This window comes from Planococcus citri, chromosome 4 (assembly GCF_950023065.1).
Source record: "Planococcus citri chromosome 4, ihPlaCitr1.1, whole genome shotgun sequence".
NCBI lineage: Eukaryota > Metazoa > Arthropoda > Insecta > Hemiptera > Pseudococcidae > Planococcus > Planococcus citri.
The window spans coordinates 33,723,054-33,741,952 of record NC_088680.1 but is presented as its reverse complement, the minus strand read 5'-3'; the positions used below and the strand labels follow the sequence as shown (position 1 = coordinate 33,741,952).

The window sequence follows — 18,899 nt, the reverse complement described above, 5'->3', positions numbered from 1 at the left end:
GTCCCTAGTGAGCTTTCCCTCAATTGTGGATTTTAGCCCCCCAAATGAGGTTTTTTTCGCCTTACTTCCCGAAATTGTGGCGCTAGCCCAAAAATAGGGGTCTGTAAAAGTTGTTCTAAATTAAATTTCCTATCAGATGAGCTATCAATCAACTTCGTCCCCCTAAGGGGGGTGGACCTTCAGTCCATTTCAAGAAAATTTGCGTTGAATAGGAAAATGCGGGGGGGGGGGAATCTGAATTTTGGTATACTGGCCTATTTTTGTACCCTGAACATGAATCCGTGGAGTCCCCACCTGTCCTAAGTGATTTTTTCCCCAAAATCATGACTAAGATTCAAAAACCTCCTATATTTGATTGAGTCCAGCTCCACCCCCCTTAAGGGGACGAAGTTGGTTCATAGCTCATCTGATAGAAAATTTGATTTAGAACAACTTTTATATACCCCCATTTTTGGGCTAGGACCACAATCCCGAGAGATAGGGGTACAAAACCAAATTTGGGGGGGGGGGGCTAAAATCCACTTAGGGGGATCACTAGGGACAGGTGGGGACTCCACGGATTCGTGTTCAGGGTACAAAAATAGGCCAGTATACCAAAATTCAGACCCCCACCCCATTTTCTTATTCGCTAATTTTTTTGAAATTGACTGAGGGTCCACCCCCCCCCTCAGGGGGACGAAGTTGGTTCATAGCTCATCTGATAGGAAATTTGATTTAGAACAATTTTTATTCCCCCCATTTTTGGGCTAGGGCCACAATTTCGGGAGGTATGGGTGAAAAACCTCTGAAAAATCTCATTGGGGCTAAAATCCAGTAATCCACATTAGGGGGAAAAATCACTTGGGATAGGTGGGGATACCAAGGATTCGTGTTTAGGGTATAAAAATAGGCCAGTATACCAAATATTCAGCTTGCCCTCTAGCGTTTCCCTGTGGCCCCCTTTTTTCGACTAATTTTCTTAGGCTACTTGGAATGGTCCAGAAGAAAGGTGGTTAGTATCATGACGATGGCTCTGATATTTTCTTACGTCATATTATTTTGCTGAAAGAAGATTGAAAAAAACAACAGATTGGGCAAATCCAACTTTCTAACCAGGCTATGAATTTAATTCTTTCAGTCCTTGTGAGTTGTGTTCAATTTCGGGGCAAAAAATTTATGGAACCTACTATTTGAAACCTGTAACGAGACAACGAGTCCAATTATTATCATCACAGTCAACCATGATACTACTTCCTGAGTTCCAAAAAAAATAATAATAATACTAGGTTAGAAAAATATGACAAATCAACACACATATTCATATATTTCGGAAAGTTTTGCAAAAATCACATCACAAATCGGAAACATAAATAATTAAGTAACACAAACTATACAACCAGTGATGCGAACTTCAATTAAATTCCATACAATAGTTTATCAAAAAAATATCTACACAGAACACACCACATAAACATTTCATGAAAGCAAAATGATTCTCGAATTAATTTTTTAAAAAAGGTTCACAAACACGATCTATAGGTACTCCACATCGCCATTTCGACTGGTAACTGCTATCACATACACACAGAAACGCATTTACCAAATACCCTGTATAATTTAAGTTACAACAAGAGCTCGTATTGATAAGCAATCGTATACTCCAATAAATAAGTAAATAAAATAAATACAAAAGAAAATAGTACCAACTAACGATTAAAACGAAAGTTTCCAAACAGGAGGCCAGCTCCAAGAACACACGAGTCATTTCCTACAGGTTGGTAGAGTATCGTACGACATGTTGTACGACAGTGTTATGCTCATATCACGTCATTCCTCAAGTAGGTATTAACTGAATAACGTCAACGAGGAGAATTTTACCCCACAATAAACTAATAATCGGTAAGGTAAATCCGTTTCTAAATGTACAACTTTTTTTTCCAAAAAAAATCAATTAAAAAAAGTATAAATTAAAATTCAGTTCATAGTAAAAACAATATTCATTCAGACTATCGACTAGGGTGGTTGAAAATTGAATTTTTTTTTAAAACAAGGATAAAATGATAATTATACGACTACAGCTTAAATAAAATAATAAAATTTGGCTTAATTTTCAATCGGGGTAGGTACAGGTAGGAATTACGAATGTATTTTAGAATGAAAACTCCGGTTCCCGCTCCAATCACCGGTCGGTATAATTGTACGGTAGTATCGCGTCGAATTCTTATTGAATATGGGTAGAAGTTCATTTGCTTCGTTCGATAACGCCTATAAAAACAAAATAATTAGTTACGCGTAATAATGTTTAATTGAAATTCGTTCGTAATGTATTATTTTTTAATTAGGATATTCGACAGTGTTACCAATTCGAGAGAAAAAAAAACACTCATCCTATTATCGACTTGAAACTTGAATTTTAATCATTTCGACGACCTTTACCAACGCGTGAATGCAAATTTACAATTCAAAAGCAATTATACGTATTAAATTATCGCATTTTATCTCGCAGTAAAATGCAATACAACTTCTGTCGTCTACCTACAAACCACTTTCACGTATCTATTGGCAAGGTCGTTGATTTGGCGAGCTTTGCAAAATTTAACTTATGTATGTAGGTATCGTAAATACATATTGATCGTGACTAGAAAATATAATAAAATTGCAATAAAAATTTACTTTTAAATATATGATTGCGTCTGTACCAAGTCCATCGCACGACAATAAAGATAAATCACCGTGGAAATAACGTGCATATAAACGTGAAATAGGTAATCCGTAACCGTAACCTGTAAAAATTCGACAATCAATTTATTACAACTTGGTCAAGAATACATAAAAGGAAAATTTCATTTTCTCGGCCCTGCGTTGAAAAATTTCCTATAATCCATTAAGCTGATGAGGGTGATTATGAGTTTAATTTTTTTTTTTTTAAATCAGTGATGCAAATTTTGAGCAATAATGCCCAGATCGGATTATCGGTTGAAAGTGAAGATACGTTACCCAAAAGAAAAATAGTGCATTTTTCTTTTATTTAACCTCTAACCACCGAGTACTGAATAAGTACCTAATTAGTACTTCAGGTAAAAGAAGTGGAACAAAAATTACATGTAATCAGAATCGAAATTGTTGAACATTGTATAATTTTAGCTCGGTCACATTCGATTATCTTCGGAGTCGGATGTTTACCCAGATGCACGAATAATTCAATTTTTTTGGGGCAAACAAGAAATTAAGATTACAACTTTCAGCTTATCTTTGGCGTAAAATAAATTTTCATCTTGAATCATTAAACCTAATTAAAGCTGGCCTATTTTCATTTGTTGAGACGATCAACTTCAGTAGATTAAATCAAGGAAACGAAAATCATCTTTTTTTTTCAATCAAACAAACAAATAAGTGGTTTATGAGCTAAAAAACTCGAAATGTAGAATTAATCGATAAAATTTTAATTTATTGTTCAAAAAATTGAAAAATTTCGAAAACATTTTTTCCCTTTAAATTAGTTTACCGTCCATTTTTCGAAAAAAAAATAAAATGAAAAGGGAAATTGGAGAAATGTAAAGATAACATGAAAAAAGCTCAAGTATGGAACATGATTTAGCTCCTCAAATTCAATTCTGTTTCATTGTCAATCAATTCCAAAAAAATTTGTGAGCCAAGTTTTTTTTTTCAATTGCAAAAGGAAGTTTTTGACTTTTCTAATAAGTGGAAAAAATTAGAACATTCAAAGCTTTTTTTTTTAATAAATCATAAAAAATTAATTAAACCAAGTTATAAGTCAAAATGTTGAATTTTTCCTAAAATTCCACAGTTTGTACCCCTTTTTTTTCGAGGAAATATATTGCTCGAAATGTTTTGAAATTTTTCTGTTTGATGAAAAAATACTCAACAGGATAAATTTGGTTGAAATAAATTTAGTAAAAATCATAGTTCTTCAAAAAGATGATTCAAAAAAATTTCAAGTACCTAACCTAATTTTTTAAAATTTATAAAAATAAAACAAATTATGTAATTTTTGAGATCATGAAAAAAGAGGGAAAAAATCAAAAAATTATCTGTACGAGTAAGTATACACGTTTCTTTCGCAGTTTGATCATTTTTTTCAGAAATTAAATTTGATGACTCAACACCCCAATTTTGAATATTCATCAAAAAAAGATCAACATGTTCATTTTTTTTCAAATATAAGTATGTACCTATTAGTTTTTATTTAAGTGTAGCAGGGAGGAAGGAAAACAGAGACAGTGAGAATAACCAAAAAAAAAGAGAGAGAAGAAAAGGAAAATTGATCTGAAATTCGAAATTAGCACCACAAAACTCCGAACAAACCTCATGTCGCACGATCTTTACGATTTTTTCGAAATCTGAATCACCATAGAACGCATGGGGGGGGGGGAGGATTAGATTAAATAAGTGAGTTGAAATTAAAAACCAGCACCATCAAAAATCTAATGAACGATGTGCCACATGATTTTAAACTTTCCTCCCAAAACTTCATCAAAATGGGGGGAGGGGGAGGGAGAGTCATATTTCAAAAAACGTTGAATTTGATCGATTTGGTGCAGAGTACGCAGTTTTTCTGAGAAATGATTCGCTCAATTTTTCCGATTCTGAATTACTGAAGACCTATTTCATGACGTATTAAATAAAAAAAAATCAACATCAATTTCTCAACAAAAAAAAAATTGTAATCTCAAAGACTTGTAAAATCTACCAAAAATTATATTTAGAGGACACTCTCCTTTCCCTCTATTTTTTACCGAATAAAATTTGATTGCACATAAATTTTTCAAAAAGTTTAAATCCAATTTCATACACTAAATAATTTTTAAAAAAATGTTTGAGAAAGATTATTCTGATTTTAAGCTTTAATGTCATAAAATTTGTTGGAATTGCAACAAAATTCATTTCTAACTGTTTCACAGATTGCCCAAAGGCTGAGTTTATCAGATTTTGCAATAAGTCCGTTGGAGACTGAAGAGCAGAGAGCAATTTATCCCAAGTCTCAACTTTGTAGGAGGGCCCGACGACGTGTTCGAAAGTTCATAAAATATTCAAATTCATCGAAAAATTTCAATGTTCATAATCTCAAGTTTTCAATTTTGTAATTTTTCGAGGACTAGGACTCAGTTTTTCAGGGTGGAGAGGGGGGAGGGAACAAAAATGAAATTTTCTTTGGTCCTATTGTGGCTTCCGACGGCTCCATTCTGTAGAAATGGAGGGGAGGTAATGGGCTTCGATCATATTATTAGCATAACCCTTAAACCATAAAACTTTCAATGCTTGAATGAAATTCACGCAGCCATAAGCAGCCTCAAGCAATTAAAAGTTGATCAAAGTTTTTAATACTGTGCATCACCGTACCTGCCAGTGGTACGGTGTTTATATCCGAAGCAGCCGGTTTCGGTGCGGTTGAGTACATGTACGTAAACAAACGATCGGTAAGACTTCTCGGAATACCTCCACCACGATCTGAGATCTGTAAATATTACAATGTAAATGACAAAATAAGGACGACATCGAATATATAAACGAGGTTGTTAGTCGTTACTCTATACAGTAAGAGTAATTCTATTAAATGTGACAGTCACATCATCAATCTATTAAATTACACGATAGCGTAACATGATAGGCTGTTATTCAATTAAAAAAAAAAAAAAGACCTATTTACTGTAAACCGGTAATAATTGTAATCGAGTACTACTAGTACATGCAGTCATTACTCGATATGGTATTTACATCGAGACAATTCCTTACCTTGATGCAAATGTCTTCTTTGCCGCATACAACGTACACATTGATCTCTGGAAGATCATCGGCTTCTTCATGATGTTCGACTACGGCTCTCATTGAGTTTTTAAATAATTCAAAAATCATATGATACAAATGAGACGGAACGTAGACGATTTTTACAGGAACATTTGGTTGTAGAGCTGCACATAAAAAACACAGATATTCGGTATATTATAGGTACCTATAGCTTAATTAAAATCATACTAATTAGTGGCTCAATTATTGATTACTCACCATTAACTTCTTTTACAGTCAATTCGGGCGATCTCAAATAATACTGATCACATAATAGTCGAGCATTATCGTAAGCATCTTTAACAACGGCTACAATATCACATTGCGGATCAATGCAACCAATATGTCTAGTTTGAGAATCACTGAGTATTTCATTGCCAAAAAGAAGTGCTGAAAAATAGAAAAAAAACAATGTTGGCGAAATCGCACAAGTTGTGCCGTAGCATAATTTACTTTTATTACGGTAACTTGTATGTACCGTACTCACACATATTTGTAGTAAAAATTTAGAAAAAAAAAACGTGCTTAAACTTGTAGTCATGAGATCGTACGTACATTTTTTCCAAGCAATTACAAGAATTTAATTGTCATAATAAATTGCTTTCTGCATTGCGAGTGCAATTTTGAGAACTACATATAGAATGTAGAAACGTGGAAATTTCCTAATCTTCTTATAAAATAAAAGCAAGTAGGTAGGTAATAAAATTTCCTACGATATTCGTAAATAAAACTCAATTTTTCAAAAGAGATGCTGAGAATCGTAGATTTCAAATCTAAGACTAGAGGATGTCAGTACTTGGATCGAATAAGGAATCAATATGGACAATTTTTTTACAATTTTTATGCCAAATGGACTGATGGAGGAAAGACAATAGGAAAGAATACGCTAATCATGCGAGGAATAACAGGAGAAAAAATAATTATGCCTAATTTTTTCACATAACTATGCTAGATTTCTGGAACTTTTTTTGCTGGTATGAGTTGATTTTGAAAATTTTTGAATGTCAAAGAGAATTTCTGAATTTTTTCTCTCGCTCATTTCACGTTAAATTATGCCAAAATCACAACTGAATTGTTCTAGAAATGTATGCCATTTTTATTTGCATTGTGTATCAGGATTTTTAATCGAGTTCACCTAAAAAAAATTTCGAAAAGCTTTTCAATTTCAAAATCTCATCGAAAAAATAACTGAAAACTACACAAAAAATTATTGTAACTTGAAAACCATTAATGAAAAGCTCGAAATCAAAGAATTTTCGTCCAATTTTTCAACTAAATTCATCTGTCTGTAAACGTTTTCGTAGAGCAGTCAAAATAATGCTAAATTGTTTTGATGCCAGAGGTAAAATTTCTCATGTGAAATGTATTTCAAATTATGCTAGATCTGACCATATTTATGCCCAGATAGCAACACTGAATAAAAAGAAAAGAAGGGTTTACTATCTTCTCCACTTTTGCTGAAATTTTTATTGATATTTTTTCATTAAAAAAAATTTTTTGGACCATTTTTCTACTTTTAAGAGGTTTATATGATAAGTATTTTTCAATTCTTCAGGTTCTTTCTCAATTTTTCCTTTTTTGTTTTTTTTTAGTTTTTAGTTTTTTCTGCTTTTTTGGTTTCGGTTATTTTTTTGAGGGGGGGGGGAGGGAATGTGTCAAGAAATTTTATTGATTTTTATCGTTATTCTTTTTAGGTTTTTTATGGTATTTTTTCGGTGCTTATTTGAACTTTTCTGAATTTGTCCTGATCTTTGGTAATATTTAAAAATTCTTTCCTCTGTCTTTTTTCACTTTTTCTCTTTTTTTTATCATTATCCTACTTTTTAAAAGTTTTAATGTTATTTTTTCGTTTTTTTTTCAGTCATTTCTGCTTTTTGGTTAGGTACAATAATTAATCATTTTTTCACTGTCTTCATCATTTTTGGTTTTTCAAAAAAATTTCATGATTTTCTTCAGCATTCTTTTTTAAATTTTCCTACTTTTAAAAAGGTCTAAGATATATTTTGTCGGTCCAATTTTACTTTTTTCACCTCTTTCCATTATTTTTCCATTTCTTTTTTTTCAATTTTTATGATTTTTATCAATACTCTTTTTCAATTTTTTGCTTGTTTTCTAGTTTTTTAAAGCTATATTTTCAATTCTAATAAATCCTAATAAATATTTTGCAGATTATTTTTATTTCTGTTTTTTTTTTTTTTTTTTTTTTTTCAACAGCACTTTGGAATCAATACGTAAGATTAAGAAAACTAGGCCAATATTGAGTAGGTACATAACGGAAACAAAAAATTGAAATGGATTATTCAAAAATCGAAATAAAATCGAAACAAGAACTCAAAAATTCTGTTCATTTGTACGCTGATTTAGAAGTTTGAAAAAATTTAGGTCTATTGCAAAAGAAAAATAAATTTTTTCAATACTCAAGTGGGTATTTGGGAGTTTTGTTCAAAAATTGGAAAAAGTATGAAAAAATGTGCCTAGCTAATTTTTCAAGAGCTTCTAAATACATACAACCGAACTCTTCGATTTAAAATATTCGTACTGAAATAATTTTCATTAGTTTTTGCATTTTTCAACCCTACAAAAGTTGGGTAGTTACCTAGCTACCTACAGATCATTGCAATTCTGGAATTTTCAAAAATTATTCACACAGAATTTCAGCATTCAAAAAAAATATTCGATGGGTAAATCCGATTTTTAATAAGGTTATTCCTACATTTTTTTCATTTCAGACAGCAAGTATCAAAAATTTTCAGAATATTTTCCTATTTTGTGGACAGAATTTGTCGAGAATTTCTTATTTTTCTCATTCTTCTGTAGAAAGACAATTTCTTCAATAAAATGAAAAAATTCACAACTCTCAAGTCCTCAACACTCCACAAGAATGGGAAAATAATGTTAACACGTACCCACGTAAGCTACACTGAAGTCTCAAATCTGAAAAGTCAAAACATGATAATAATTTCTTAACAGTGCACTTATAACGCGGTACGCCCTTGAACAACAAGTTTTCAGTAGCAACATGAATCATAATGTGTTATTATTTACATGCATTCATTTCCTAAGAATTCTGTGGTTCGTCAGAATTGAGAATACGTATTTCCCGCACGTCAGTCATCGCAATCAACGAATTCGAGTGTGTTTAGACTAGAGACAGAGAAATACAGTACAAATTCTCGACTATCGAAAGTAATCAAGAAAACATCTCTCTTATTGTTTCAACTGATAAGAATAAGTCAAGATAAAAATGAAGTTTCATAAAAAAAAATAATGAAAACGTTACACGTACAACAATGTAACCGAGTTCATTTCCCCTTACGAAAACATTCGACGTAGATATCAAGTACAGGGTGGGGCAAAAAAAAGTTCGTCAATACCTACGTAATTTATTACTATAATTTGCTGAGAAAGCTGAGAAATAAAATTTCCACTTTTGGTAACTCGTATCGAGTTACCAATTATTTTCAAAAAAAAATGACCAATTTTTGACACTTGAAAGAAAGTTTAACTTTTTCAAGAAGTGAACTCGAGTACCTACTGTTTGATTTTTAATACATAAGAAGTTTTGATACGTAACTCTTTCCCATTTGAAAAAAATTGAATCGTTTGAAGGTAGTGGAGAATTTAAAGTTTTATAATTTCTCAAATTCCCTAAAAAAAATTACCTATGCGTCGTAAAATTTATTTCTCATTTTTGTAAAAAAAAAAAAAAAAAAAAAAAAAAAAAAAAAATGGTTTAAAAAGACTCTAGATTCTTTGCTTTTTAACATCATAAGTTCCTAATGTTCTAATTATAAATGAATGTGGAAATTTTGAAACAAAATCAGCAGAATATTTCTTATTTTGAGACAGTTTTTAATCTATGAAAGTTAAACAAAACGTGAAACTTTTTTTTGCCCCATCCTGTACATCTATATAGTCACCAACTACTATTTAGGCTACAACCATTATGTATTTTAATTGAATATACTTCAAGCCTCGATCGAATTTCATTACTTATGTATGCACCAAAACCATAATTTTTCGAATCAGGTTTATTTTTTCTTTGATCTTTATTACGTCATAGTTGATATAGCTCAACTTCTAACGGAGGTGTGGTCCCGGCGAGCACATAAAATTCACGTTCACGTATTTTTTATCTTTTATTTTCTTTATGAAGCAACAATCGACGCTAATTAGGTCATTAAATTTTCTATTTCCTTTTTGTGTTGATGTTGGCGAGCATTTTATTTTTTCACGCATTTATCTTTCAAGATACAAGGATTAGCCATCAACGATAAATAGGCGAGGAAATTCTATGCAAGCAGCTTATTTCAAGTGATAATAATTTTTTAAACTTTACAATCAAGTAAGCAGAGTAGTGAGAGTATTGAAATAATATACGAGTAGGTACTTTGGAGTGAATCTTGAGCCTCCCACTTAAAACCCCTAGCCCTACCTATTTCAAGTACCTATAGGCTGGATCTCTTTGGTCAGGATTGGCTGAAAAACAATCCCTATATTTGGTCCTTCGGGCCGGATTCGATATTTTAATACATCAATTGTATAATAAATGGACCAAATGTGTAAAAAAATGGCTTATTAGAGCGATTTCGCGAAGTAGAGAATATTTCAAGGCAACTTTTTGTATAGTAAATGGTTTCTAAGATCATTTTATTCGACCCTCAGGCCCTCCTTTTTTTTTTTTTGCAAAACATAACTTTCAAGACCATTCTTCAATATTTTGCGAAGGACATTTCAAAAAGTATCCAGTCAAAGAAACACTATTTGTATATAAGTATTTTATTAGTCGAAATCTAATTCCATTTTGGTTCAATCAGAGTCAGCTTAATTTTATTCAGACTCAAGTCAGAGAGAGAAGCCTAAAATAGTATGATGTAGGTATTTCCACTTTCAGTTTTTCCCCCATAGGAATCTATAGGCAGGTACAGCCACTCCCACTCATTCGGTTTAGAGAACAAAAAACCTATTATTTTATCAAGTTGATCGTCTTACAAGGCTCTGACGAGACAGTATTATTTAGCTATTAAAAAAATGACAACTTTCGCAGGAATTTCGCATTGCATACGTATACAACAACGATTCATAACAAAAACAAACAACACAGATGATTCGAGCCAAGGTTGTCGATACTAGGTAATTACATACAAGTTCGAACGGGTACTTCTACTTACGCCGTATAATTAAAAAAAAAAACGAATACACATTTGCCCTCGACTCGAATACACCGGCCAACTATGATCTCGTGATACGTTCGAAAATTAACGAGTATTTTTTTTTTCGAGAATTGTACTTCATTTCACCACAGATGGCAATTTTTCTACGAAAGTACGTAGGCCTACAAGTTCGAGCACGAATTGAATTCTTCGAATTGACATAATAAAAAAAAAAATATTTCAACGTACTGTGCTGATTGATCAGCATACGAATGCTGATACGAGACATGTAAAATCGATCGAGAAAATACTGTATACTGTGTTCGGTTTGATAATCAATTTCGTTGGAATCTTTCAACTCGAGTACACCGTGAGCCATGGTTTGGACGACGTCGGCATGTCTGTTACGTATTTTCACCAAAGACTTACAAAATCTAGATCAACAAAATACATTGTAAAGGGTTATAAAGGTCTGCTAGGATGCGAGTAATTATCGTCATGTCCGGTATGTGACGTAGGTTCGTTTATTTATACTTGTACGATGTATTATTGGCAGTGTTTTCGACTGGGAAAAAACTGAGAAAAAAAATTTCAAAGAAAACGAATAATTAGTCGTCTACCGCGATTAAGGTGAACGAACGTGATCATAAGAAATTATTACGACAAAAATTACACGAAAACAGCGTTGCATATACGTGTAATTACCTGCGTCATCGGACATGTTTCTGTAGGCATAGCAGGGGAATCTCGCGTTATCAGCTGAAATCGCGAGTTTATTTTCCAAACAGTACTTTGAGAAGAAAATCCTTTCTCTTTCAACACGTATCTATGTACTTGTTGTGTTTCAAAACGAGTAAAAATTCAGTCTCAAGCTTGAGATAAAAGTTCAAAGTTTAGCGTAGATAATTTTACGTAATACACACTCGTAATCTCATCATTACACCTCTGTCGCTAGATGCAAAATGTACGTCATTATGAGCGACCTAATGCCGGGTCAAACACGTACATAATAGCCGTATTATGTACGTGGTGTTATGTGGCAACACCGCGAAACTCCTCATTACATACGCGTTACGTTTGGACAAAATTTAACCGGTGAACTGGTGAAGTTTGGTCACTCATAGACGCACATTTTTTGCATCTAAACAACAGAAGTGTAAAATGGTGAGGTTACGAGTGTTTATTATGTAAAGCACCTTACATTACGCGATTAATAAAGTGTGTGATTATGAACTCGTGCAAAGTTACAGCGCTCGTCTTCGACTCGCGCAGTAACTTTGCACTCGTTCATAATCACCCACATTATTAATCTAGTAATGTAATGTACTATTTTTTTCGCGTATGGGTTGAAATTAAAAACCGACCTAATTAAGTATAGTACACGGTTCTTCGTGTATAATTACATATTAGCAAAACATTTTTGCAAAGAGTGTAATCTTTTGGTAGAAATGTATAACGTATCTACCTGTCGAGTGTTTCAGTATCATCAGCATCTGCTTTCTCAAATTCTAATATTTCGGTGAAAGACTGAGCGTACCAATCGTTCAATCGAACTACCGACGGAGTTTTCAATAAATTTTCCGGCAATAAGAGAATCTCCTTCATAATGTTTGCCAATCGAACTGGTAACTCTTTCCTTAGAAACAGGAATGATTTTCTTTCACAGGCACTCAAACCTGTCAAATTAAAAATTAATTAACACAGAGGAATATTACTAGATTACTTCTTGATAGACAATTTAATTTATAGTGGCTTGCTAAACATAGAAAAGAGAATATTACCGAAATCGATGAACTGCTTGATGGAAAGTGACGAAGGACTGAATTGCGAATAGAAGTCGATCATTTTCGATAATGTTGAAATTGTCCTTAATGCACAAGTAAACCTCATTTTGGATAAAATAAGCGGCAAATTTATAACAGAAGAGATATTATGCGGATTACACGATCACTAGAACTACAGCATCATTTTTACAAGAACACGATTAGGTATCTTAAAATATGTATATCACACACATAGAATGGATATGAAGTAGCACGTCGATTAGGTAAAAATACGATCTGAGAGAACAACAAACGAGAAAAATTTCACCGAATCTTGATCCGAACCGAATTGAACTGAAGAAAAATTTCAATTTCTCTGCCCGCTTGCTGATAATCAATTTTTATAAACACAACTTCACGAAAAGCTCAGGTCGGATGTGCGCATGCGCTGTATAGAAATAGCTGCATATGACGTAATAACAGCACAGTTGTTTTTTAATTTTTTTTTTTTTTTTTTTTAATAAAAATTATATTATTTATATATTGCATTTTTGCATTTTTGGTTTTTGATTTGATTTTGATTAAAGTCAAACAAAATTAAATAAGCAATTACATGGTTGGATTATTAATAATTAATGATTATAATTAATAAAATTGAGTAATTATTAATTATTGCGATTATTTGTTGAACATATGTGACGCGGTGAGCGATACCATACCATATGTCGGCAAAAATTTTTTTCGTTTTATTGTGGTTTCTGGTAGTGTTTTTCTTCCTCTTTTCAATGGTGCAAACAGATTTTCAAAATATTAAAATCTGACAAATTTTCAAAATTTTAAAGTTGCGTATTTTTTGAAATTCAAAAACCAAAATTCTGAGAAAAACGTGTTTGAAAGTTTGGGTTATTTTTGTAACATTTTTAAATTTTTTTTTTTTTTTTTTTGATTTTCTTCATCTTTTACTTAATGGTTTTACATCATAATATTTTTTTTTTTTTTTTTGACATTTTTTTATGAAAAGCACTTTTGTAAAACCGGTTTTTCACCACTAAAACGACGTGTTTGAGATCGGTGGGTACACCCATTCCAAAGTATAGGCTTCATAGTATATGAATCGACAAAAAAATTTTTTTTGATATTTTCTGACTTTTTCCATGAAAACGCGATTATCTCAAAAAAAAGTTTTCCGACATATGGTATGGTATCGCTCACCGCGTCACATATTTTAAAATTATTATCTGTCATACGCTGTCATATAACATATGGGTCAATGGGTCATGATTGAAGTTGAATAGATGATTATTTTCTTGAAGAAACTAGGAAAAAGCTGTAAATGAAAAGAGCCACCCTGACGAAAGTCGAAAATATGCGCATCGAACAAACTGAAAGTCAGGACCGATCGACCGATCTCAATCTCAATCTCAAAACTCGAAGATCTTGGTCGTTTGTAATTTGTACCCGTATTTTGAAAATTATGATTGACGAGCTGCCGATCCGCAGCTAGCTACTGGCTACTGCTTTATTATAACACACAGCGAAAGCTCGAAACTTCAAAATTTTGAAGAACTTTTGGTCCAGAAAACTGATGGTTCTACTTCTACACTAAAAAAAAAACGGTGTCAAATAACGCGCAATTTTCAATACCATGAACCCGAATTTGAACCGAATTTGTCAATTTTCTCTATGTTTTAATTGAAGAAAGACGACTTTAAAGTTTAAAGGTTCATAAGAGCGATGTGGTAAGCGGACCACTAGATCGAAAAAAATGAAATTACACAGCCATCATAATCATGATCAATTTTAGAAAAAGATTGGTACAATTTTTTTTTCTGATTTTTCACTCTCCAATTTGCCAAACTATTGGCTAGTTTTACTTTTAAAAAAACATCACATTTGACTCTCCTTCTTTTTTTAAAATCAACCTTCTGATTGTGCTGATTGTGCAATATGGTAAAATTATCTATAAAAATCTAAATTAAAGTAAATTGTAGATTTAATTTAAGTTATGCGATGTTCGAGTACGTTGAAAATAAATTTTTGTGTCGAATTTGAGATAGGTAATTGATTTTGGTAAATATTTTCATCATCTGGAGGTTTTTTCAAACGATTGGATGAATTGATGATACCTTATCACTTTCACGATAGCAAGAATATCAATTTCTCGGAACTACCTACCTATACAAGTTAATAAATGAAAAGTTTATGCCTTCCTCATTGAACAAATTCGTTCATTTGAAACGCGATCGTGCATGAGATGTAAGTAAGGATCGAACCTATCACGAGAACAAGAAACGTGTTATCAACTTTTGCAAACGTAGCAGAGTAAGCATTATTTCAACCGATATACCTATCGTTTATTATTTTTTTTGCAAACATATGTTTACTGTGAATAGATCATAACCGGTTAATTGATAAGGAATATCGTGACTCACATTCACAAATATTTGCAGGGGTATGTGTAAATATGGTATACTTATGCCTCTCACATTAGTCATCGCGAATTTCATTTTCATCCCTGTTATTATGAAAAATATCTCGAAGTTCAAAGGTTGAGGGAACCTATTCGCTTTGTTTTCTCCTTTAAATTAATCTGCTGCCGTTATTGTGCTAAAATATATTGTCAGTTGCGTTTTCTTGAAACAAATATGTGTTCTCATTCAACCGGTTCTTGAAGTTATCGAATTCATCATAAGTTTGAATTTGTTAATTGATCGTTGTCTTCTTTTCAGAATCCGCAAACATGTCCGACGATTACAAATATTTTTCAATCGAAAGTATCTTTCATTGGAAACCGACTCTGAAGAGGGAAAACCTACACGAATTCGAATTCGAACCCCAAAAGGACAACGATTTCAACTTCTTCAAGTAAGCATCATAATCTCTATGAAAGTATTTTGCCTTATTCGTATTCGTTTGTTCATACAGCTAAGTACATGGATAATTTTAAACATACGCATGTAAATTAATGATATGGTTATCTTTGTCTCGTTCGTGATTTTTATCACCTACACCTATCTACTTTTAGTTTTGCAATTCGTCAAGTGAAATGTTATCATATACACGAGGACGATCTGAATTCAGCTTTAGATATAATATCTGATCTGGAAACGGAAGCACTGAACTGGAGCAAAAATAAAAAAGAAGATTTATTCGCGAAAATCAAAGAAGCGTATATTCATTTGATTTTCGCCAGCAAAATGTATCTGTTGAAGAAAAATCCGCAACAAGTGTCTAAAGTATGCAGAAATTAATTACCTAATCAATCTTACGTTTTCATTTTAATTTATCGATACGAATTTTTCTTCGACAGATTATCGGCAAGATAACACCTATAGACGATATGGATAAATTCAATAAGGCAGCTATTTATGCCACGCGGTCATTGGTTCTCATTTTATGCAGCAATGAAGGAATTGAAAAATCCATAGTTTACATAGACAAAGCTTTAAATTTGGACGCAGAAAATGCACAATGGATCTCTTTGAAAGCGTTATATTTACGGAAACATCGTGAAAGCATTAATCCCATCGAACCTCCATCGATGATGGAGAAAGAACTATTCGAATCAGCCTACAAAAAAGAACCAACGAATATTGTCTATAAATTACAAGTCGCCGACATGTACGTTGAATTATCTGAGCATATTTTGAAACAGTCGTCCGATCAATACGATTACGTTTTTCCAAATAATATCTCTCTCAATGATCATACTCGATTTGAAGCTGATTCGAAAATTGGCAAAGCAGTAGAATATTATGAGTAAGTGTTAGCTAGGTTTCATGCCTTCGAAAAATATCGTAATAATATGTTTACATTTTCTACGTACCTATCTTTCAACAGAGGCGCTGCGAAGAAGTATCCTGAAGAAAGTTATGTTTTATTTTGTTGTGCCAGAGGTTTTATTAGACTTCCTTCTCAACACCAAAATATCAAATTAGCTCGAACTTTATTGCATGAAGGATTAAAAAAGAATCCAAAAAGTATTAAAGGGCATCTGACCATGGCACTGATCCTCGAACAATATGATGAAGTAGGTACCTACCTAAGTATTACAGAAACAAACTAAACTTTAAAAAATGTTGATAGGTATTAATTTTAAAAAAAATTTACCTAATTGTTGTTTTAAAATGATATACCTACACCTACTTATGTAATTTATTAATTTTTCATTTTGTCATTTTGTCATTTTTTCACAGAACATTGAAAAAGCAAAATGGCATTTGGAAATCTGTCAGAAGTTGGATTCGTTCGATGCAGATCTTGTCATGATAAGAATTTTGCATAAAACCGAAGATTTGGCATCTTCTGGATTCAAAGCTCTTCAAGCTCTGGCTGAAAAATACACTGAAAAGCTGAAACTCGCTGTTATATACAGTCAAATGGTTTCGTTTTATCTTTTTATCAAGTATGATTTGATAAAAGCATGCCATTACACGGAGAAATTTTATCAACTGAATTCTGCTAGCACTTGTATGAAAGTAAGCCTGCTTTAAGACCGAGTAGGAAATGGCGATGATTGAAATAGGTACCTATATCGAACACTTTTCCAACTGTTTTCAGATTCATCGCAGCATTTTCTTGGACTATCCTACACCATTTTGTCTAATTGACGTTTTAATGGACGAAATAAAGTACAAAAAACGTACTCCACGGAGTCCAGACAGCATTCGTCAAATTTGCGAAGACTTTGAGATTTTCATGTGCTATCAAAATGTGCCCATGAAGAATGGTTTTCCGCTAAACCTTCGCTGGAAAATCCTACAGGGCAAATCGATCTCCAGCAATAGCAATTTTAAAAACGAAAATAATAATTATGATCGGAATACGAATTCAAGAGGCGAACCCAAGAGATACGATACTAATGGCGACCAATTAAACTATCGTTACAGTAATGGCAATCGTTTGCGCCGAGCGGAATCTATGAGTGAATTTCCTCGAGCATTTGAAAATAATAAATCTCAAAACGGTAATAGATTTTCGTATCAGGAACAAAAGAAAAGGAACTCGGAGGATAATTATGGAAATCATTTTTCCAATGAAAACGGCTCGAACCAGAGATCTCGATGGTCATCAAATGAACCTATCAGAGAATCGAATAGAAATTCACCTGTAAACAGTTCCAAATGTGATACATGGTCACGAAATGAACCCATTAGGGAATCGAATAAAAATTCGCCCGTAAAAAGTTCCATATGTGAAACATGGTCACGAAATGAGCCTATCAGAGAATCGAATAGAAATTCACCTGTTAAAAGTTCCAGATATGATAAACCATCGATTCAACCAGATGTTCTTTCAGCTCGTGCCACACCCTCGTGCGAATCATTGGTTGAAAAAAGCCTTCCTACAGAAAAAATCGAAAAGAATTCTAAAAAAGAAAAATCACCCGAACCGGATAAACGTTTAAAAGAGAGTTCGAGAGCTCAAAGCAGCGAATCGATTAATTCCGAAGATGAAAAGTTGGTTAAAATGATCCTGAAATCGCTAAAGAAGATAAAATCAGTTCGAGGAAAAAAATCCAAAAAATCCAGCAAACGTCACGAAAGTAGTTCTAGTTCCGAATCAGAAAGTTCATCAAATGCCAGAATTACCAAAGAAGTCGAACGTGCTGGAAAAAGAAGCAGTCGTAGGAAAGAATATCGCTCTGAAAGTGATTCTCAATCTAGCGATCGAGGTAAAAAAGACCACCACAAAGAATATTCGTCCAGAAAGAAATATCATGCTCATGTGGATTCTGATTATTCATTCGCTGAAATGAAAAAAGTTAAAGGTAAACGTCGAGATTCGCCACGTTCAGAACGTGAAAAAGTGAGGAACGAATATGATTCCAGGGACAAACAGATTGAGAAGAAGTCGTCGAAATACGAAGCTAGGAGTGAATATTCCTCACATAATGAGGACGAGTCTCGAGCAGATAGTCGTAACCCTCAAAAAAATAAACGTAGTTCATCGCGATACCATTAAAGTTTTTAAATAGGTATTTATATATAAGTAGGTACTGTTATGCTTAGCTATTAGTTGTGTTGTGTAGTATAAAAATATGTCATGAAAATTGTACTTTGTAGGTAAAAATGCGTAGTATACTTTACTTGTTGAAATCTCTTCATTTTTTTGATGCTTTTATTGTTCTGTACAAATATTTGCTGTTTCCAAATTTTTTTTTAGAAAGGGCTCAAAATTTTAGAAATGGAAATGGAAG

At 32.8% G+C, this 18,899-nt stretch overlaps 2 protein-coding genes across 6 annotated transcripts; one reads left to right on the top strand and one right to left on the bottom strand.

Annotated features, from left to right (window-relative positions):
* Positions 1 to 1,284: 1,284 nt before the first annotated feature.
* Positions 1,285 to 13,071, bottom strand: Pdk (pyruvate dehydrogenase kinase). 2 transcript variants are annotated; one of them, XM_065364570.1, is made up of 8 exons: positions 12,719 to 13,071; positions 12,403 to 12,613; positions 11,187 to 11,371; positions 6,004 to 6,174; positions 5,734 to 5,909; positions 5,326 to 5,455; positions 2,653 to 2,762; positions 1,285 to 2,244 (listed from the first exon to the last, which is right to left on the bottom strand). In XM_065364570.1, exons 1-8 carry the CDS (start codon positions 12,825 to 12,827, stop codon positions 2,116 to 2,118), a joined length of 1,221 nt encoding a protein of 406 aa, XP_065220642.1. In that variant the 5' UTR covers positions 12,828 to 13,071; the 3' UTR covers positions 1,285 to 2,115. The 2 variants fall into 2 exon arrangements, with proteins under 2 accessions (XP_065220642.1, XP_065220643.1); XM_065364571.1 differs by having other exon boundaries at positions 5,341 to 5,455.
* Positions 13,072 to 14,861: 1,790 nt separating this feature from the next.
* On the top strand, positions 14,862 to 18,802 carry LOC135845746 (uncharacterized). 4 transcript variants are annotated; one of them, XM_065364561.1, is made up of 7 exons: positions 14,862 to 15,022; positions 15,430 to 15,565; positions 15,726 to 15,936; positions 16,011 to 16,459; positions 16,541 to 16,730; positions 16,897 to 17,178; positions 17,261 to 18,802. In XM_065364561.1, the coding sequence occupies exons 2-7, from the start codon at positions 15,441 to 15,443 to the stop codon at positions 18,662 to 18,664; spliced, it is 2,661 nt and encodes an 886-aa protein (XP_065220633.1). In that variant the 5' UTR covers positions 14,862 to 15,022; positions 15,430 to 15,440; the 3' UTR covers positions 18,665 to 18,802. The 4 variants fall into 4 exon arrangements, with proteins under 4 accessions (XP_065220633.1, XP_065220634.1, XP_065220632.1 ...); XM_065364562.1 differs by having other exon boundaries at positions 15,011 to 15,152; XM_065364560.1 differs by lacking the exon at positions 14,862 to 15,022 and adding an exon at positions 15,182 to 15,248.
* The last annotated feature ends 97 nt before the right edge of the window (positions 18,803 to 18,899 follow it).